At 44.6% G+C, this 23,305-nt stretch overlaps 3 protein-coding genes across 3 annotated transcripts; 2 read left to right on the top strand and 1 right to left on the bottom strand.

Moving 5' to 3' along the window:
• Positions 1-116: 116 nt before the first annotated feature.
• On the top strand, positions 117-1,247 carry CLAFUR5_04386 (uncharacterized protein; the record flags this gene model as incomplete). The annotated part of the gene is made up of 2 exons (XM_047903534.1): positions 117-179; positions 231-1,247. 2 exons carry the CDS (start codon positions 117-119, stop codon positions 1,245-1,247), a joined length of 1,080 nt encoding a protein of 359 aa, XP_047760871.1.
• A 190-nt stretch (positions 1,248-1,437) lies between these two features.
• CLAFUR5_04385 (DNA-directed RNA polymerase III subunit RPC1) lies at positions 1,438-5,988 on the bottom strand (the record flags this gene model as incomplete). Its single annotated transcript, XM_047903533.1, has 1 exon — positions 1,438-5,988. The coding sequence occupies one exon, from the start codon at positions 5,986-5,988 to the stop codon at positions 1,438-1,440; it is 4,551 nt and encodes a 1,516-aa protein (XP_047760868.1).
• Positions 5,989-6,839: 851 nt separating this feature from the next.
• CLAFUR5_04384 (uncharacterized protein) lies at positions 6,840-8,153 on the top strand (the record flags this gene model as incomplete). Its single annotated transcript, XM_047903532.1, has 1 exon — positions 6,840-8,153. One exon carries the CDS (start codon positions 6,840-6,842, stop codon positions 8,151-8,153), a length of 1,314 nt encoding a protein of 437 aa, XP_047760869.1.
• Between the last annotated feature and the right edge of the window lie 15,152 nt (positions 8,154-23,305).

The raw sequence follows: 23,305 nt of genomic DNA, 5'->3' as shown, positions 1-23,305 counted from the left end.
TTCTTTCACACTTTCATCGAGATTGCCTTGGAAACCATCAGAGGGATCGTGTGTCAGTGATGGGCTGACAGTTGACTGATCGGATCAGTGACAGGAGATGATGAAAAGAAGTGAAGATGAGTGCAGAGGATTTGGGAAGGAGGCTTCTGGCTGAAGTGGAAGAAATTGGTCTGGATGAGGTAGGTATCTTGACCCGATCCAGATACGGTGAAGGACTGACACACTTCAAGCTTCTCAACGATCTACGTCTACGTGATGATGGACCGATATCACGCTTTGATTTGCCACCGCTCGACAGCATTCTGGCGACTATCGACCAGGCGCGAGCATCGAATGGCAAAACTGCCCCAACGACTTCACCCATCGTCGAGCTCATGTCCCTACGTCCTGATGTCGGCACGTCAAACATCCTATACCACCTCACGGCCCTAGCAGTCCTTCCAAGGAACCTCGGAGGTCGCCAATCCTGCGTTGTAATCATCGGCGCAGACAATACCTTCTCCATCCCACGCCTCGCCCAGCAAATTAAAACCCTCGCCTTTACCAATCGCAGCTCGGACGCTACCACCAACACCATCAACGACGCGATACACACCTCCCTCAAACACATCCACATCTTCCACCCCCAATCCCTCCCCTCCGCAATCGCCACCCTCAACTTTCTCCAATCCTACCTCTTCAACGCAACCCGCCACTCTTCCTTCGACAGACCCGTTGCCTTCATCGCCTTAGACTCCGCCTCAAGTTTCTACTGGCAAGCACGGTCTGACGCAGACGACGCTGCTCTCCTCGCCAACACTTCCGAGACTTCACAGCGGACTCCTCAGGGCTATCCTCATCTCACCGCAGCGCTGAAGAATGCCTCCCGGATTCTGCATGCGCCGATCATCTATACCACCCGCTACACTGGATCTGGACCTCCGAAGTCCAACAACAGCAACACCGGCTTTGAGCTGGGCCCGAGATCATTTAGGCCCAACTTACCGCAGCCCTGGGGCACTTTGCCGATTTTGAGGCTAGTGGTGAGGAGAATGGAGGTTAGGAAGTTACCGGTGGGCATCACAGTGGAGCAGGCGCAGAGAGAGGATGAGGCGAGGAGGAAGGTGGTCGAGAAAGGGAAGTTTGAGGTCTTCGTGAATGAGTGGGGAGTCGACGAGGCGGTTCTGAGGAAGTTGCGAGAGAAGGAGTTGGATGGGTTTGAGGTTTATGTCAACAAAGTGGGTCTCCAATTGGCGGCACCAGAGTAAGGGAGGAAGAGCTGGAAAGGCGTAATGAGTGAAGAAGATGCATACTAACACTGTTTCATTCATAGCTCTGGGTATCAGTAACAGTATCTATACAAGCCCATCCTCGAATTCCAATGCCTTGCTCCACGCAAACGCCCTCGCTATGCTATGCTACACCCTGCATCGCAATCATCAGATGATGCCCAGCCTTCTAAGCCGCAACATCAACCTCCATCGCGTGCCCATTAGTCATACTCATCAAGAAATCGCTGCGTCTCTGCTTCAGTCGATCCTTCCTCGTGGCAATCTCAGCCTTCGAGACCACCTTGAAGTCCTTCAGATCGACGTTATTCTCCACGCCATCGATGTTGAGCGGGCGAACGACTTTCATAGCGCCGGTACCGACTCCCATGCTCTGGCCCATGATGATGCACTCGGAGACACCTTCGATGTCGTCTTTCTTCATCTTAGCAGCGGCCTCGAAGAGGTGATCTGGTGTCTTTTCGAAGGATGCCAGTTGGAGGACGGAGTCGCGCATCTTGGCCAGACCGAAACGTGTGATTCCGAGGACCTCACCCTTGTATGTCATCACATCGGCGAGAAGCTGCATGTGTCGAGGATCAATGTCCATACCTCCCATGACTGAGGAGATTTCGTCGATGATCGTCTTACGAGCGGCTTCGATGCCAAGGACGTCGCGCATCTCCATGACGTTGTTCGACTTGGTGAGGTATCCGTTGACACCTTCAGTAGTCATGCACGCTTTCAGACCGTAGCCTTCGACGAGGACGGAAATTGGCTCCTTCCCTGTGTGATCCTTCTTATCATCTTTCTTGATGATGGCACGTGCGGCGTCGGGGTATCCTTTGACAACAACAGCTGGCAGACGTCGCTTCAAAGAGTGGAGTTGCATGAACATGACTTCTGAACCATCGCCGGCATCCAGCTTGCCTTTGCCGACAAGGCGGCGTGCGGCTCTAGATCCACCACCATCGGGAGGGTTGATGTGGACGCGGATGTGATGGTGACCGACCGCCTGTGCTGAAGCGCCCATGGCTTTAAATCCCTTCGTACGGTCAATGGCGTCCACGAGTTGCCACATAGAGATGCGGAGACCGAGGTTCTCGATCTGGTCCCAGTTGACGCGCATGTTGATGTAGCAGCCTCTATTGTGCCACACGTCTTCGACGTAGTCGACTATGTCACCCAGGTAAGTCTTCTCGATGAGTGCCTTGACAAAGCGACCTGCCATGTCGACATATTTAGAGTCCAGGGCGCAGTTGATGACTGGCGTACTAATGACTTTGCTTGCGTTGATGATTTCCTTGATACGGGGGACACCCTGTGTAATCGACATACCAGCGACACCAGCAAAATGGAAAGTCTTCAAAGTCATCTGAGTACCGGGCTCACCGATGGAGTGTGCGCCAACGGCACCGACAGCGTGGCCAGCCTCCGTCTTGGATTTCTCGTACTTCCTCAAACAGAGTTGCAGGAAGCGATCAAGGGCAGATTGCGATATTTTGAATACATCCTGGCTGCCCTCAAGCTTGGCTTGATTTTCAGTCATCTTTTTACCCTGGTCGTTGATGAATTTGGTGATGTCGTCGAGGAACGTCCTACTGTACTCGGACTGATCGACTAGCTTCAGATTCTTGTCCTCGTTCCAGTCATAGGTGTACTCCAGCTTTTTGCCGTCCTCGCTTATGCGATTCAGCTTGATTCGCTCAGCGTCGAGGGTCTTGTTCGCATGGCTCAGGATTTTCGCCAGAGTTAGCGTGGGCTCGCTATTGTCCCAAGTGCTGGTGATCGCGTGCATCCAGGTACGCTCGAAATTGACGGGCTTTGCGCTGCCCTCCATGTCCACTGGATCAAGGCCGTCGTCTCCAAACTTCATCTGCACGACACCTGAAGATGAATTGCGTACAGTCAGATCGTACTGCGCGCTCAGATCTTCCAGACTCTTCATCAACCGACGAGACATGTAACCAGTCTCGGCAGTCTTGACAGCGGTATCGACCAGACCTTCTCTTCCAGACATGGCGTGGAAGATGAATTCTGTAGGGGTTAGGCCACTGAAGAAACTGTCTGCAACGAAGCCCTTGGCCAGTGGATCTCGACTGGCCTTCGCAAAGTGAGGCAAAGTGCGATCTTGGAACCCTTCTAGCACACGCTGTCCTCCGATAATTTGTTGTCCTACAGATGCCACCATCTGAGAGACGTTGATGTTGGAACCCTTCGAACCACACTTGGCCATGGTCATAGGGGCGTTGAACTTGCTGAGTTCCGCGAAACAGGCATCGGCACACTGTGCTCGAACTTTGCTCAGAATACCAGAAAGTGTTATTTCCATGGTCTGTTCCTCGTCACAGCCAGGACTTCGCTCGAGTTTACCCTTCTTGAACTTGTCGATGACTTCGTCGCAAGCCTTGTAGGCGGCGTCGATCAGTTCCTGCTTCCTCGCGTTCAATTTGTCACTTGGGTAGACATCACTAATACCAATAGAGAAACCTCGCTCACCAAGCCATCGGGCCGACAACTTTGCGAGTCTGGTCATGGCAGCGGCAGCATAATCTGGACCAAAATCTCGCATGATGACATAGAAGACACTGGTCTTCTTACCATCACCGATCGTTGCCTTGTCGAACGCGCCGCACATCGTCTCGCTGTTCCTGATGACCAGGTAAGAGTCAGAATCGACCATGTCATTGGCATCTCCAGGTCTCGAGGGCGGCGCAAACTGCTTGAGCTTGGCTTCGAGATTGACGTTGACAGGGTAGTCCCTATGTGGTTTCATGAGGAGGTTCCAGATCTGCTTACCAGTCCATAGTGTCTGAGGCTTCCATATCGCAGGTGGGGGAATCTCGATGGGGTACTTCTTGCCAGTGCAGGGATCTGTGACCTCCACGGCGTTGTACATGAAGCTCACAACATGTGTAAACTGCCGCCGACTGAAGAACAGGTCTTTTTGGCTGATGAGATATGCACCTGTGATGAAGTCCTGAATGGCGGCGATGATGGGTGTGCCGTTCTTTGGCGTCGCGAGATTGTGCTTGACGCCCATAAGTTCTGTGGCTTCAGTCCGCGCTTCCTCAGTCTGTGGTACGTGCAAGTTCATCTCATCTCCGTCAAAATCCGCGTTGTAAGGATTGCACACACACTCGTTCAGGCGGAATGTTCTCCATGGTCGAATCTTGGCTCTGTGTGATAGGATAGACAGTTTGTGAAGTGAGGGTTGTCTGTTGAATAGCACGATGTCGCCATCCTCAAGATGTCGCTCAACCGTGTCACCAATCTCCAGCTGATCGGCAACTTTATGTAAGTCCCCTTTCAGGCCGACCATTCTGAGCACGATCCTCCTCTTGTCTCGACCCTTAATGATGTAGTTGGCTCCAGGATGCACTTTGTCGCCTCTCTTGATGCATTCCTTGAGCTTCGTGAAGTTGTGTTTCGTTACTCGTTCCGGATAGGTCATATTCACGGCCACTCGTTGCGGCACTGCAACCTCGTCGATGGCCAAGTTGGGGTCAGGAGAGATCACAGTTCGCCCAGAGAAGTCCACACGTTTACCCGAGAGATTGCCACGAAAGCGACCTTGTTTACCCTTGAGACGCTGACAGAACCCGCGCATGGCCTTGCCATAGGCACTGTCTCTGCCAAGGCCAGGTAGATTTCCGTCAATGTACATGGCGATCTGAACTTGCATGAACTCCCACAGCTCCATGACTTTGACTAGCGGCTGTCCAGCAGACAGAGCCGCAAGCATCAAGTTGTTGATTTGGATGATATCGCCCAGCTTGTTCGTGATGTCGTCCTCGGTGCTGGCAGTTTCCTGCGCAACAGAGGGCCGAATCGCGACAGGTGGTGCTGGGATGTGTGTCCATATCATATACTCCGGTCTGCCACCACTGTGAGGATCCATACCCAACAGCTCGACGTCCACATTTTGAACCTTCTTCAGGATGTTCAGCACCCGGAGTGGTGTGAGATCGTCCACTGCACGCTTCATGTGGCGCTCCACGTCGGGAATTGTCTTGCTGGCCTCTTCAAATGTCTTCTCAAAGGCCTGCATGTCCGGAGGCTTTTGCTTGCTCTTGGCATTGGAATTTGTGTAGACGGCATATTTGTTGTGGAACATCTTGATTGGATGTCCTGCCACTTTCCTCACCGGTCCGTTGTATGATTGGCAGTGTGGACAGACCTTGACCTTTCGGCAGTCTCCCGATATCCTCTTGATAACGACATCCTTTCTCAAGCCGTCCAGTCCTGGCCGGCGCAACTGCTTCAAGTACGCTCTCTTGTCCTTTTCTGGCAGCAAGACCTTACTGCAGTCCTTGCAAACGCAGTTCAGCGCCTCTATGATCCTCTTCAAATATCCATAGTGAAAGCAAGGAAGGGCCAGCTTCACATGCCCAAAGTGTCCATTGCACTCCTTCAGGCTCTGCTGGCAGGTGGAGCATGTCCCGTTCTTCGAGGATGTGCCGAGTCGCGGGTCGAGAGGTCCGTGGTTCGTGATTGTGCGCGCAGCTCCGGGTCGGTCTGAGATGTCGTATAGATTGCGATCCTTGACTGCGACAACCGACTGAGCGACAACATCCGGTGGACTCAGTAGGCCGAACTGGAGCGATTTGATGCGTTTGGGCACTGTGTCCACCACCTGCTGCTTGGTGGTGAGGGTTTCCGTCTGTTCCATTTCGACGGTCTGGGGGCGTATTGTCACCGGGCGAGCATGTCGTGGTTGTGTGTTCTCGTCAATGTACATCTGTGCATGTAACTTTTCGAGGTGGGGTGACTCGCGGCGTCGGCATCATCGGCGGTGAGTCATCACCCGGGACTAGCGCCTAGTCTAGCACCATCCCGGTGATCCTGTGAAAGAGCGGTTGTGAGGAGTGGCACACAATTGACATGTGGGGTGCACTGGCATAGAACTACACACATGCGAGTACAGCAGCGGTCTGATCTAGGAGCTACGACATTCTGCGGCGTTGCACTGTCTTAAGGTACCCTAGGACGGGAAAGTCCAGGATCGCAGCGGACCAGTTGAAAAAACCATGTATTGACAAGTTAATGAGAACCATTGAAGCATTGAAGTGTAGAACTATTTGATTGACATTGACTATTATGTACGCCACTGACATCGTCGCTGTCACAGCCTGTCACTCGGCTTTTCAGAGCCCACCCAGACCATCTCTGTCTCTGGCAGAGCACGATGGGAAGCACAACGAAAGTAAGAGTAGCACCATCTACCGCCGTCGTCAGTGCAGACTGTGAAGGACGAAGAAACATCGGTCGAAATCGGACGAGCAGGTCACGCGGCCTTCGGCAGGCACACTTTGAACAACAACTAGAATTCACCAACACTTTCCTGGCATAAACAAGCGAGTAGTCATCGACCTTTCACGACTGTTCTTTCACACATCTCTGCAATGATATCAGCACTTCACCTACACACCAACTTGCTGTCCATCATCGACACGTCGCACCCGCCCATATAACCGCAAGTGGATCGCTGCACGCCAGCACACCGGACGGAACCATATCACGGACATAAGGAAAGGCGCACAACCCTTCACAACATACAAGGAACAGGACTTCCTACCAGTAACAGCAACCATGCACGACCTGAGAAAGCAGGTTCTCCTCGAGAGCAAGAAGACGACGTCTCGCAAGGCGCGATCCAAGGACACATCGCCGCCCCTCAGCGGCAACGGCTCAGCGACAGCTTCTCCGAGGGGGTCACGCGTCGTCAGTCGCGCACCCTCAGATGACGAGAGCGAGGTTAGCGACGGCACCGAAGCGACATCCCACAGCGTCGACGCGTTGGGAGACGCGGAGAACGAGGTTGAGGATGACACCTGGATCACGAGTCTGGAACAGCGCATCGAGGCGTTGGTAGATCGCAAGCGTAGCTCTACAGAGGGCAGAGAAGAGATGATCAAGAGCATTATCGCGATCTTGCGGAAGCACTTTGCTGAGGCGGAGCTTCGGCGCAAGATGGACGAGCTATTGCCTGCTCTGCTCAAGAGCGTCAAGAGCGGACAGTCAGAGGACGAGATTGTGTTGGCGTTGAAGACCCTGGCTTTGATTGTCATCACCGAACCCTCCGACGCCATCTTCGATGCATTAGAGGGTCCCATCAAGCACATCATGAACGACTCCGAATACCCTGGTGCCAAGGTCGCAGCTATCCGCGCGCTCGGCATGGTGACGTTCTATGGCGGTGCCAGTGAAGAGGGTACTTTGGAAGTCATGGAGCTTTACCTGGACATCATTTCTTCTGACGGCGCTGTCATCGACGAGACAGACAACGGCAAGGTGGTTGTTGCAGCACTTGAGGAGTGGGGGTTTCTCGCGACTCAGATCGAGGACATCCAGGAATCGAACGAGGCAGCCATGGAAATCTTCGCCGACCAACTCGAGAGTAGTGATGTTGCTGTCCAGATTGCTGCAGGAGAGAACATTGCGCTGCTATACGAAAAGAGCTACACAGAAGCCGAATCCGGTGACGAGCCGAAAGACGACGATGGCTCTGATGGTGATGGCATTCGCATGGTGAAGCGTTACGATGTCTATCGGCAGAGCCGGAAACTGGAGCAGACCCTAGAGCGAATGGTCAAAGATTCCTGCAAGAGCATCGCGAAGAAAGACCGCAAGCAGTTGCATGTCGCGTTCAGAGACATTCTCAGCACCGTCGAGAAGCCTACGCGTGGTCCTCGGTACAGTACTGCAACAGACATGGAGGACCGCGAGTATGGTTCCAGGATGAAGGTGACCATCCCTGGAGGTGGTAAAATGGTCATCAACAAGTGGTGGAAGTTACACCGACTCAACCGCATCAAAGGCCTGTTACAGAATGGCTTCATGGTCCATTATCAGCTCAACCAGACCATCTTCGACAGTCTGCCAGTCATGGTCGAACGCCGGTGAGACTGCCGCCATTTAGGCTGCACAAGGTCGGATCCAGTTTTGACTTCTACATCGAGTTCATGACGACCGGTATCGAGGCGATGACACAATCGAGAGAATGATTGATGAAATGAGATGAATTACCACGTAGGCGGTCCGATGGGTTTGACATATTTGATGTTAGCGACACTCTTGGCAAATCTCCGGTCTTTCCCCAAGATACAAGCAGAAAACGATACTGTTCACACTTCTCCCGTACCTGCATGCACGGATCCCCTCGTACACGCTCCTGCCCCTAGCTGACCGACCAGAACTGCATGGCAGTAATTAACTCCCACTTGGTTTTTTCCGACTTACGCAACATCGCGCCTTGCGGACTTGTGTTTCTCGCGTACATTTTACCTTGCAAAACTACACAAGCTGTCCGTTTTGCCTAGGTTGTCTCGTCGCTATTAGACTTAAATATATATATAACTATATATAACGTAAAGCACCAGTGAGCTGGGAACACTAGTGAGCTGGGAATTTTGTCTTGGTACGACCAACTCGTATTCTTTATTAATCGTTTTCACTACTATTAAATAGAGAACTAGTGAACTCAATACTCTCATCCGATTCAGAATTGTTCTCTTTGTCTTCCTGGCACGATCGTACGTTATAGCTAGTCCGACCGTAGTTACTATACCGCCGTCTACTTAGCTAGCCCTCTTTCGTACCCTCTGACCTACGACTCTTCTTTAACTGTTCTATAGCCTTTAACGACTCGACGACTACCTATAACGAGCCAACTCTATACTCTAAGACCCGCCGTACTAGAGACGCTTTCGTTTACGAGATCGGCGCTTTATAAGAGTCTTAACTTATCGTTTAAGCTTAGAGTTACAAGCTCTAAGAAGCGTATTCTCTTATAGTATTACTTCGCCGCCTTTTATAAGCTAAGAGAAGCTATTATAAGCTGTTTTAGAGTTGCTTAGTATAGCGTCGTATATAAGCTTAGATTACGACGTAAACTCCTTCGGATTACTTAGAGTTTAAGACTACTATAATATCGTCTAAGGCGCGGGTAGTCCTAGCAGGATTCGTAGGCGTATATTAAGGCGATCAAGTACTACTTAAAACAGACAAGGCGTAAGATAGGGCGCAAACGTATTAATACCTTAGAATCGAATAAGTTATTACGGGTAGTAATCTATAAGATAGTATAGGGTTGCCGTAAAACAAGTGTTATTTAGTAAGGCTACGAAAGAGAAGCGCGAAGCGCTAAGGCGCGCGACGTTACGGTAGTAGTGAACCGTAATAGTACCCCCCCTTTAGATTGCTATTTGTCCTCGGACGGCTCTATCTCTATAGTAGTACATCTACGAAAAGCACATTATTCTCTAGTCTACCTTATTTAGCTTAAGTATCCTCTAAACCCTTAATATCCTCCTTACTATCGATCACTATATCCGTCGGGCGGCTAAGCTAGTACGGCTATATAGCGGCTTAGGGTGTATAGCGACATCCTTATTCTAACGCTTATTATAGAGACTTCTATCCGTTATTATCTTTATAGAAGGAGGTATACGCGGTTCTATAGTAGCCCTAGCGTATTAAGTATCCGAGCCTATATCTATAGCGTTCGTTTCTATAGAGCTTTATAAGTTAACTATAGGCGTATCAACGGCGGCTATAGGATAAAACTCTATCGTACTCGTATTAAGTCTTATCGAGCGGCGTAACGTCCTTACTTATAGCTTAGACGCCGTTACGGGCGTATTAGTTTACGGTATAACTACCGGTATAGACGTACTTACGTTCTCCGTAGGTAACTACCTAGGCTTAGTATAAGATCGTAGTATACTAGTAACTCGGTCCTTATTAGGTACCTAGTCGTACGGCGGCTTAAAGTCGGCGGGTATAGACTTCGTCGGAAATTTGTAGTAGAAGTCTATAATAGAGGCGGCTACTCCTACTAATGCTTCTAGTAGCTCCTAGCTTAGCTCGCGGTATCCTTTCTACTTTACTAGGTACTTATACTCGTCTTACTTCGGTAGTAAGTATTTTAGTAGTCTTCCCTTTAGCTTGAAATATTTCCTATCGAGTATGTCCTCTATAAAGTACTCTTCGGATGTTTCGCTATCGTCGTCGCGGGTAATCTCGATTAGAGGCGGCGGTACTAGGATCTGTCTAGGTTCGGGGTTATTAGTAGCTAGTTATAGGAGCGAGGCGTAGAAAGTATTATAGAGATTACCTAACTAATCGGGTATTATAACGCGGTAAGCATTTTAATACGGAAGTACTACGGTAATCTCGTACGGCCCTACGTTCTTAATGTCGAGCTTCTTAGACGGGCGTATTATTGACTAGTTAGTAGTATTAATATAAACTTCGTCGCCGATATTATAATTCGGAGGTAGCTAGCGATATACGTTTATAAAATCTACTTATAACGCTTAGGCTAATATAATTTCTTGCCTTAGATATACGTATATCTAGTTTATACGCTTAGTAAACATATTCGTAGATTCTATATCGAGTCGTTACTTATAGGGCATAAGCTTTATAGGGGTAGTTAGACTAGTATCCGTAAATTCTAGGTTACGACCGGTATTAGCGTAGAAGGGTAATACTCTAGTAGTAGCTAATATATAATTATTAGTAGTAAACTCGGCAAGTAGTAACTAATCAACCTAATCATCTTAGGCGTAGTTAATATAGGCCCTAAGGTAACGTTCTATAACCTTATTCGTGTTTTTAGACTATCTATTAGATTCTAGGTAAAATGCCGTCGATAGTCGTTATTAAATACCGAGTAGGGAGTAAACTCGTCTCTAGAACGTAGACGTCTACTAGGAGCCCCGATCCGAGACAATGCTCTTAGGAATACTATAACGTACGAAGATGTAGCGGATAAAGATATATACGATATATAGGGCGTCTATCTATAGTACTAGGATTAGGTGTCTCTCCTTAGTAAGCCTATCCGTAACTATAAGGACGTTCTTATACGTTTGTCTATCGGTTAAGCTCTTACTTACGGGCAAATCTATAACGAAGTCAAAAGCGATATCCTCCTATACTCCGAAGGGTACCGATAATAGTATAAGGAGGCCCTAATACTACTAATTTAACGGAACTGTTGTTCTATATATAATATAATTACGGACGAATCTCTCAATTGTTTATACTATACGTAGCTAGCGGTAGTATCTACTAATCAACTCGAATGTCTTTTTACGGCCGGGATGCCTAGCCGCGGGTATATCGTAGAAACGTTTCGTAATTAGAGTATAAAGTTCTACTACGCTAGTAACTTCTAGGACAAATAAGCTATATCCTCTATAGGCGTTCTTTATATAGATTATGCTATCTTCTACTTTAGACGTTCGATTATCGATCTTATATTTACGTAATAGGGGTACTTACTAGTTCTAGAATAGCTATTATATAGTAGCCTAAACGATCTCTTCGCTATATAGAGCCTTGACTTATATAATTAAATCCTACTATACTACCTACTACGCTACCTTCCCCTCCCGTAGCTCGCTTAAATTGAGCTTAATATCGAGGCGAGCGGGCGGTAGGATGACCTAGCTCTAATACTATAGACGTGGATTGCTTAGATCCGACGGTAGATCTTACGATCGTCTAGTAAGACTATTAGGCTTTATGCCCTATATACCTAGACGATAGGTAATTTTGAATACGAACTGTACTAGGAACTATACCTAGCGTACCTACCGTCTATTAAGTTGTTTTGTACTTATAAAGTATTCTAGGTTCTTATAATCGGAGTAGATAATAACGGGATTATTATCTATATCCTTCGTATTCTCGAAATCGGTATCTATATTATCGTCTAAGTTAACGGTAAGCTTAGGTCTCTATTCTACGAAGGCGAGGACGATAGCTAATAGTTCCTTATCGTAAATCTCGTAGTTATACTCCTATAGTAACATCTTCTAAGATATATATACTACCGGTCTCTAGACGTCTCCGTGTTTCTATAAAATTACTACCGTAGTAACGAAATCTAAGGTATCTGTTTCGACTATAGTTTCTAACCCTAGTATAAAGTATACGAATACCGTGTCCGTTAAGAATGCATCTTTTAATCCTTATAAGGCTACTTCGTATTCTATTGTCTAAACGAATAGTATCGGCTTACTATTCTTACTAGTCTTTATTAAAATCGTAAGGGGTATATAGATTTTAGAGAAGTTCTATATAAACCTTCGATAGAAGTTTCCGAACCTAAGGAATGCTTATATATCCTTTAGGCATATTAGAGTAAGCTAGTTCTTGACTACGTCGACCTTTTCTAGGTCTATACGGATACCGTCGACTCCTATAATAATACTAAGGTACTTTGTCTCTGTTTAGTAGAACTCGTATTTATCGATATCTAATTATAGGCCGGCTTTACGTATACGCTATAGCACTTTACGTACGTATTATATATATTCCTCGAATATGTCGCTAAAGATTAGGATATTATCTAGGTATACTAAATAGAAGTTATCGAGATTATTACGGGCAGCCCGCGACCCCTTACTATAGCTACGTCGGCCCGGCTAAACCGCGGACCTTACGTATCGGGTTAGCGCGGCTTAGCTTTGCTTTATAACTTCGCCGCGCCTCGCGCTCCTCTTTCGTAGCTTCGTAGAATAATAACTATCTCGTTCGGACCCTATAGTATACGCGCCCTTATAGTTTGTTCTACTACCCTACCTAGATCGCGGATCTAGGTAAGGGACGCGTAATAATAGGAATAGATAGAACCGTAGAACTTAAGAACGCGTAGAGTCGTATTAGAATATAGAACACGGTAAGGCGTATAGCGCGTAGATACCTAGAGAACGTAACGCGGCGATATTATTAGTAAGTAGTCGCGCGCTCGTAGATAGTCAGGATATAGGCACCGTTACGCCTCCCCCGAACCTAGATAATATAACTTTATAAATAGCGAACGGCGGTATACTACCGCTACCTAAGCCTAAGGGCAAAAGCAAGTAGCGTATATCTCTTTTCCCCGACCTCTCCTCTTTTCCTTAGAGTTAGATATAGGACGACAACCGGCGGGTTATAGTAGACACCGGTGTCGCGCTATAATAAGAGATTAATAAAGCTTACTAGAAGGCCTTCGAGCGAGAAGAAGGTAGTAAGATTGACTTTATAGAACTGTTCGAGTTCAAGCTCGAAGAGAACCTAGGCGGCGACCTAGACGAGGTATATCTATTACTCGACAAGGTAGAACATATTCTCGTATCCGAATACTAGAATGTTACTCTAGACAACCTTACGACCCTTATATCCTAATACCCGAAGACCACCTACGACTTCGTACTATAAGTAGTTAATACGGCGATTACTAAGGGTAGACAACTCGATATAATAGAGCGAGCTAACGACCTCTAGAACACCTAGTACACTTTGCTATATACCGAATACGACCGTATCTCTAAGATACTACGAAGTGAAGAGCTTGTTATATAGAGAATAGTAGTAGATCTTAAGAGTAAGAAGGATTACGACCTAGCTAAGTTATAAGAGCTAGAGAAGAAATATAAGGAAGCTAATAACCTATATAAGTAGTTTAGCGAGATCTACGAGAAGGAGAAGAAGAAGGCACAAGATACTAAGGCGAAGAACTAGGCCCTATAACAAGAAGTCGATGACCTAAAGGCTCGGCTTAAGGTAGGAGATACTATATAGAACGGAGGTAGGGGCCGCTTAGGCCGCCGACCCTCTCGTTCCCGCCTACGCGAGACCTTACTCGAGTAGCTATTACGTAAGTATCGCGAAGCTACTAGTAGAGGTAGCGGTAGCGATAGTAGTAATAACGATAGAGACGACAATAACCGTAGTAATAATAGCCGAGGACGTGATAACAACTGTCCGCGACTAGGACCTAATAATAGTCGTGACTCGAGAATACGTAATACCCGTACCTAGATACTACTAGTTAACCTTCTAGAACGTCTCTTTACTATTAACCGCACCCTTACTAGCGGTATAGAGATCGGTAAGGGTATACCTAACCCTAAGTACTTTAAGAACGACAACGACCCTAATTTCGATAGCTAGTATAGTAGTGTTCTCCTAAAGCTAACTATAGTAACCTTCCGTACTAAGGTAGATAGTCTACGCTTCGTATATAGGTAGACGTAAGGTAATCCTTAGCGAAGTATTAAGCCGAGGATCCCTATACCTAGACAGTAGTCCTTTAACGAGTTTAAGACTAGAGAAGAGTTATTAGATTAGATAATACGCTAATATAGTATATAAAATAAAGGAACTAAGGCTATAGTAAACATTACTACCTATAAGTAAGAATAAGGCAAAACCTTTATAGCCTTCTATACCTACTACTCGAAGTTACGCGCCTAGATATTATAGACCGATAAGACCGAGCTTATACTGTTCCGTAACCGACTAAACCGTAAGTACTTTATTAAGACCTTCGGCGATCGCGAAGTCGACCGCCGCCTAGATAGTATATAAGACGTTATCGAGGAGTACACCGTACTAGACGAGAGCTTCTACGAGACAGATCGACTATACCCGTAGAAGGAGCGCCCCCGTAGTAATAGTAACTCGAATAGTAATAGCGGCTAGAATAACTAGAATAACGGTAACGTAGTTACTAGTACCGCTACTAGTATAGTAGGTGCCTTAGTATAGCGCCTACTATAGTACGCTAGTACTAAGAAAAAGGAGGATCTACCGATATATCTATAGAACCTACCTATACTTAACCGTAAGTAGCGCGAAGACCTTAAGAAGTAGGGTAAGTACTACCGCTACCGTATAGGTTTTTACGTATCGACTAACTCTAAATACCTAATATATAGGTACGATAGCGACTATCGCCTACCGCGTCTACGTAGTACTACGCCGAATCCGAACGTAACCCTTAGTTCCCTAGCCGCCGATCCGTAGTAGGGAAATAGTACAACCGCTACCTAAGCGTAGTAGATAGCAGTCACCCGAACTTCCTAGGACAGAAAGAGTATAAGATTAAGAGACACGGAATGTAAGAGACGGTAATAGACTATAGTAAGGAGCTTAAGATATCGGTATACGTACTAGATAAGTAATAGCTAGCTATATACCCTTATATAGTATTACCCGTAATAATATAATATAGAAAGGCTCGAGGCCTTATAGATTCTACCTCTACCTCTCTCTTTCTTAACTAGAAATTTATACGTAAATATATAATACCCCTAATCCCTTTAACGTAGAGCCGACGACTAATACTAGGAGATAGAACGGCCACTACGCGGTAGATTACATACGCGGCCCTTATAGACGTAGTTATCGGCAATTATTACGAGTAAATGTTATACTACGTTACCGACCTCGAATATAATATCGTCTTTAGCCTACCGTAGCTTATAGCGTATAACCTAAACATCTTCTAGGAGATAGGCGAGGTAGTATTTAGATCGGATTACTGCTTTAGTCACTATCTATAGAATAAGATATCGACAATAGTATAATCCCTAAACTACCGCGAGAAGAAGAAGAAGTAGGTACTAGTACGGTACGGACTAGAGCCCTTTACTAGAGAAGTAGCGAGCTTTATAGTAGGAGGGGTAGAGCTAAACGTCTTATTATATAACCTAGAAGACATAGACGATAAAGAAGTGGACTACTAGGGCGTTTCTTAACGCGCGTAGGAGATATACGCGTACCGGCCTAGGGCTAAGTACTTCTATATTATACCTACTAGGCGTAAGAGCGACGGCGGAGAGCTTAAGCTAAGTGTAATAGCTACTAATAATCTAGACCAATTCTTAAACAAGTAGTTCAATCACAACCCGAAGGAGAAGTTACCGCCGATATACTACGATATTATAGACGCTTTCTTAGCTAAGGATTATAAAGGACTCCTACCTTATCGACTAGGCGTAGATTATAAGATTTATATTAAGCCTAATAGTCTATAAGAGCTACTATACCGCAAGCCCTACGGCCTAGCTAAGAAGGAGAACGAGGTAGTTAAGAAATAGCTAGACGAGTAAATATCTAAAGGGAAGGTACGGAAAGTAGGGCAAAAGACGAGCTAGTCTCCTATACTAGTACTAGTAGTACGTAAGCCTAGAGGTAGGCTACGTGTTTTTATCGACTATAGAGGATAAAATGCGATCACTATTAAGAACCGGTATCCGATTCCCTTAATATAAGAGACGCTTAACCGTATATACGGTAAGAAGTACTTTACGAAGCTAGATATTATAGTAGCCTTTAACAAGTTACGGATAGCTAAAGGGCACGGGTAGTTAACGGCGTTTACGATACGATACGGTATCTACGAGTGTCTAGTGTTACTATTCGGCTTATATAACGAACTAGTATCGTTCTAATTATATATTAATAAGGTCTTATAAGAACACCTAGACGACTTTGTATCGGCCTACCTAGATAACGTACTTATCTTTAGTAACATCTTAGAGGAGCATATTGAACACGTACGGAAGGTTCTTACTAAGCTACGCGATGTAGGACTTATAGTAGACATCAATAAAAGCGAATTCTACTAATAGAAGGTAAAGTATCTTAGGCTAATTATAACTCCTAACGGTATCGAGATAGACCCTAAGAAACTCGAATATATTTAGACATAGGAAGCTCCTAAGAACCTAAAGGATATATAGGCCTTCCTTAGATTTACTAACTTCTATAGGCGGTTTATCGAAGCATTTTCGCGTATAGCTACTCCTAACTCGAGTATCGAATGTCGGCGGCTTACGTAACCAATAACGAGCTTAAGACCGCGATTAAAGACCTATAGAAAGACCGTACTCCTATAATACTATAGAGAGCGAAGATTTACCTAGTATACTATAAAGTGGATAGCGACCTACTATATATTCGAAATCAATACGACGGCTAGAGCTTATAGGTACTAAATGACTAAGCCTTATAGACTAGGATAATTAAGATAAACTATAACGCTCTAGTAGTAGGCTATCTAGGACGAGCTCGTACTTATAAACTCGTAGCACGTAAATTCTACTAACCTAGATTAGCGAGATCCGTACGTAGATACACCGCGAATTGCCGTACCTACCGTATAACAAAATCTCTACACTACTAGCCACTAGGATTATTATAGCTACTTCCTGTTCTAGATCGGCCTTAGAAACATATTATAGTCGACTTCGTTATCGGACTCCTAGACAGTACTCTTAACGATATAGTCTATAACAACATTATGACCGTTACTAATAGGCTTACTAAGGAAGTCGAGCTGATCTATATTAGCGTAATAATAGTATAGAATACGGCAAGGCTTTTCCTTAAATATATATTCTGTCGGCGCGGGTTTCCTAACATAATTAAATTAGACCGTAGTAAGTAGTAGGTTGCTACCTTCTAGAAGAAACACTATAAGATACTCCGTATAAATCGTAAGCTAAGTTCTTCGTATTACCTAGAAACTGATAGACAGTCAGAACGTACTAACTAGGCGATAGAACAGTATCTTTGTATATTTACTAATAAGGCATAGGATAACTAGGCAGAATGGCTATGCCTTACTTAGTTCGTAATCAACAATTACCTATCCGAGACTACTAGTATGTCGCCGTTCTACGCTACCTTAGGCTATAACCCTAAGTTTATAGAGCGAGTTGACCTAAACGCTAGAAAGGAGGGAGGACTAACTACTCTCTAGCGACTAGATACGCGATTAGTAGAAACCTTTATACGTCGAATTTACGAGCTTTATAAGCACCTTTAAGAGAATATACGAATATTATAAGCTCTCTAAGTAGAAGTAGCAAACCGCTACCGAAGCATTCCTCTAGACTATAAGGTAGGTGATTAGGTGTATCTTAGTACTAAGAAAATCCGTACGACTCGACTATCTAAGAAGCTAGATAGGAGATATACCGGCCCTTACTAGATTACGGAAGTTATACCGGCTAGACTCTTCTATCTACTAAAACTATTAGACGCTCTAGTAGGACTTAATAACTACTTCTATACCTTACTACTATAACGAGCCGACTACTCCGATTTCCTACTACTTAAAGGGTAGTATCTAGCGCCGCTACTACTAATAACTATCGAACCTAATACTACCGAGGCTAATATAGTAGCCGATATAGTAGTAGTACCTACGTCTATATACGAGGTAGAAAAGATCCTTAATATATATACCCGTAAGCGGGTAGGCAAGGTAAAGAAGGGGTATAAGCGTAAGGTAGATATATAGTATAAGGTAAAATAGGCTAGATATTAGAACGAGGAGGATAGTAAGACCTAGTAACCTATAGAGGATATACTTAAACACGTAGCCGCCGCTATTATAGACTTTTACTATAACCGGCCGGAGTTATCTACGCCTATAGGCTTCGTAGCTCTATCTAAATAGTCCCTACTAGCTACTAAGGTGCTCGGGCTTAATACGATTAGGGTTATTCCGAAAGACATCGTTACGAATAAGTCGCCTCGAGCCTTACCTCTAATAGAATCTACTCCGTATATATTTAATACTCGAGTAGAGCCTATAGAGCCTATAATAATACCTAACTTTAGTTATAAGGATTATACGCGAGTACTAGCGGAAGATAGACTTAGGTCTAGGGTAAGCTAGCTAAATAGGGAATATGTTTCTCGAAGGAAGCTAGTCGAGGATAGTCTTAATAGAGCGAATGCGATATTATCGGATAACGATAGGGTACTAGAGGATGATTAGGCGTTCGCGTAATTATAGAGCTCGATAGGTAAGTAGCCTTATAAGGTAGATAACGCTTAGAGGACTAAGGCGTATTTTAGGAGGGGGGGTACTATTACGGGTAGCCCGCGACCCCTTACTATAGCTACGTCGGCCCGGCTAAACCGCGGACCTTCCGTATTAGGTTAGCGCGGCTTAGCTTTACTTTATAACTTCGCCGTGCCTCGCGCTCCTCTTTCGTAGCTTCGTAGAACAATAACTATCTCGTTCGGACCCTATAGTATACGCGCCCTTATAGAGATACTCCCTAAGCGTATCGTTAATATATAATTAGAATGTTCCTAGAGCATTATATAGGCCGAAAGGCATTACTATATACTCGAATTGACTATAGCGAGTACTAAACGTAGTTTTCTATTCGTAGCCCTCCGTAATACAAATACGGTTAAAGGTAGAGATAATATCGAGTTTAGTAAAGTACTTCTTCCTATTTAGGCGGTTTAGCGTTTCTTAGAATAGTTGTATTAGGTATCTACTTTTGACCGTAAGGGCATTAAGAGCTCTATAGTCAATATAGACCCGTAGACCGCCGCCTAGTTTACGTATAATTAGTACTAGTATAGAAGCCGGGCTCGTACTTTATTATATCGCTCTAGATTCTAGCTAATTATCGACCTACTTCTTAATTACCTTATTCTTACGAGACGACATTACGTATAGCCGCTTAAAAGGAGGTGACTTAGTTTCGTCTTTAAGGTATATTTCATAGTCTTTACTAGGGCGGTAAGGTAGGATCTTCGATATATCCTAACGGTTAAAATAGTCCTCGAAATCGTATAGTTCCTAGGGTAAGTAGACCTTAGTATCTTAGTCCTTATCTTTACCTTTTATAAATCTATCGAAGTCGCTATTTACTTCTTAATACGGACAAGGCGTAAGACAGGGCGTAAACGTATTAATACCTTAGAATCGAATAAGTTCTACGAAGAAGAGAAGATAAGAAAGTAGCGAAGCCGCGATAAAGTAAACGTCGAGGTCAGGGTCTAGGGTCCGGGTGCGCTAGCGCACTAGGTCACGTGACACTAAGTACAGCCTTATAAGGTGAACCGTAACACTATTATTATATATACTATTAAGGGGTTTGCTAACTATACCTTCCGAAGGTTTATAGCGTAGAGCCTAGTAGGATTGAAGTCTTACCTAGTCGCTACTATTACGTAGGCTCGTAATAGGTTAGCGTAGTGCTTCTAACTAGGTAGTATAATCTATATTATATAGACTTCCGCTCCTTTCTTACGAGCTAGTTTTACTACGTAGGCTACGGAGATATTTATAATATCGATCTCTAGTTCTAGTTCGACAACTCGTTACTTTTATTTCGTATATTGGCACGGTTGCTTTAACGTCTAAACGCCGTCTACCGGTAACGGTTATCGAGTATATATACGGAAGTTATCCTCTTCGTCCTCGAACGTTATATAGAACTATAGTTAGGGTATATACTTAGGTAACGATAGTATAGGAGCGGTAACTTCGTCGGGATTATCTTCTATTATCGGCGGTCGATAATTGCCTAATAGTACTAGCGTAGCTAGATAGTTAATAGACTATACTATTAGGTGCTTATTAGACCTCTAGTTTACCTTATAGGTACGGCATTTCAAATGATTTATTATTATAATGCCCTTCTCCTATTATATCTCTAGTTCGTAGTCTACGAACTAACTAGAGCCGAGCACGATATTATACTCTAGTAATTCTACTAAATAGTAGCTAAGGATTTCGACGTAGCCGCCGACATTAAGAGGAAAGTACGTAGACTCGGTAATAAGCTCGTTAGCGGAGCCGCTATTAGCTAGTCCTAATTAAAGAGGTTCTTCCTAGAGTCGAGGAAGATTATATATACGAGCGTATACAGAATTTATATACTAAGAGGTAGTACTATAATTAAGGAAGGCAAGAGCTTAATTACTATCTATACTACTAGGCATTATAAGGTAAGGGGACACTCTTAGCCTTAGTACCCCTCGTATAATAGACGGTATTAGAGAGCTTACTAATATATATAAAGCGTACTCTAGTCCTTATATTACCGTATCTCGCTATATCTCCTTCTTAGTATTATATTCGTAAGTAGGACTAACGATTATCGTACTTAAGCGTTAGTCTTGCTATTTCCCTATTACTAAGGGTTAGCCGGTGTCTATGTTATAGAGCTAGTATTCGCGCGCGGCGGAGGGCGCTTATACTACTTAATAGGGTAGTCTAGCGAGTATAAGTTATAGTCTATACGGCGGTAGCGGATATAACCGCCTACTACGATAATACTAGCCTTCTCCTTAGGCTCGAACTTCTTAAGTTCCTTAAATTTACGCGGTATCTAATCGTATAGCTTAAGGCCTAAACCTTAGGCTACGCCGGGCGCGGTAGGTATAGTACCGTTACTACTACTAGTACTACGAGGTAGTCGTAGTATAGCTAGGGTCTTTGACTTTAGGCGCTCGAACTTAGCTTCGAGCTTATAGTATAGGTCGACTAAGTCTTTACGGTCCTTAGTCTCTATAGGTAGTACCTCTATATATTTATAGTTAAGCTTACCCTCGAGTAGGCGGTGATTAGTCTTAGCTAATAGGTCGTATAAGTTGCGCTATTCGTCGTACTTAGCGATAAAGATGGAAAATAACTCGTTCTTACCCTACTATAAGACCTAGAGCTTCTAGAAGGCCTTGCCTACGACGTCCTTTTTACTATACCGATCGATAAGGAATTAGATTATCCTATCGATAGACTTAAAGGGGTCAACTCAATTGCGCTTAGTACGCTTAGAGGGTACTCGCAGATTATATAGCTAGTATAGGTACCTATCGAGGTAGTTAAGGATATAGCGTAGTCCGTCCTCGATAGTCTAGAACTATATTACGGACAGCTTAATCTCTAGCTAATCGAGCTAACGGTTAAAGTTTATAATCTTATTATCGAACTTGTTTTCTAGATCCTTAACTAACTTATTAGTATATATAATATTAACGGAGAGTTCGATAGTAGTGAACTAGCTAACGGCGGTATTACTAGTTACCCTAGAAGTACTACTAGGTATGCTCTAGCGTTCTCGTCGTAAGGAGTTACGGCGTAGGTAACGGCGTAGTCGACTATTATCTCTACCCTTATTGTTATTAGAGTTGTCTCCGTCGTTATCGTTACTACCTCTACTACCTCCTCGTCGGGTGCCTCTACCTATACGGTCCTACTAAGTAGGAAGGCGTAGGTGATCGTGAAATACCGTCACGACGAGGGGAGTAGACGCGGACCTAATAACTACGGTTATTATTATTATTACCGTTAGTACTACTAGTATCGCTAGTACCGTTCGTGTCCTTAGCTACTAGCTAAGCCTTTAGCTCTACTCCTTCCTTATTTAGAGCCTAATTACGCTTAGATAGGGCTTTAATATCCTTAGGTAATATGCCTACCTACGACTCCTCGACCTATCCGAAGAGCGTATTATTATCCTATCGGAGGCGCTATATAGCTTCCTTAAGGTCTTATATCTAACTCTTATACTTCTAGTATTTGTTAAAGTAGAATATAAAGAGGCCCTTGATATCCTTATCCTTTTCAAGTTAACTAAGACTCTCGGATACTATATTACGTTCCTTCTTTATATCGGCGTACTTACGCTATATAACCTTATTAGCCTTCTTTAGGGACTCGACCTAGTTAAAAAGTGTAATAAAGTCTAACTATATCTAGCGAACGAGGTGAAACATAATCTCTAGGTATACTATAGTACTAGTCGCGAACTCGGCTAGGCTCTTAATAGTAGTATACTCTAAGGCGATTACCTACTCCTTAGGTTAGCGTATATTATTAGTTTTACTATCTTGTATAGATATATTATCTCTTGACTCTATAATCTTATACACCTTAATTCCTCCTTCTTCTAAGATCTATTCTTCGTCGAGGAATTGTACGAAGTTAATAGGGTCGGAGGTTAAGGCAAACTACTGTTCTTTAGGTAGTAGATCCTTCTCGATCTCTTATTATTCGGCGGCGAATACGTTCGAGTCGTCGTCGGAAGGGAAGGTACCTAGGGCGGTATCGGTACCTAGGTTATCGAGTATCTACGTTTTAGTAGATACGGTTAGGAAAAGCTTAGCGCGTACGAGCGACTAACGCTTATACTTACTAAGATCTAGATAAAGAGGTTACTTAGGTAAGAGCACCCCGTTAGTAGTACTACCGGGTATAGCTATATTATACTATTACGTAGTAGATAAGACTACTCCCTTAGTAGGTATATAAGGGCCCTATAAGAGAAGGGAGGCGCGCGTTTTACGCGAAGGAGAGAGGTGATCTATTAACTTAACTAATACGCTTATTTACGCGACTATAGTTATTATTAGTACGCCTATACGCGCGACTCGACGGTTAGTAACTATAGTGAACTTAACCTACCTTAACGCGTACTTTACTAGTACGATTTAAATATAACTACTAGCCT

Source organism: Fulvia fulva, chromosome 4, assembly GCF_020509005.1.
Source record: "Fulvia fulva chromosome 4, complete sequence".
Lineage (NCBI taxonomy): Eukaryota > Fungi > Ascomycota > Dothideomycetes > Mycosphaerellales > Mycosphaerellaceae > Fulvia > Fulvia fulva.
The sequence above is the reverse complement of the archived record's forward strand: the minus strand, read 5'-3'. Positions and strand labels throughout refer to the sequence as shown.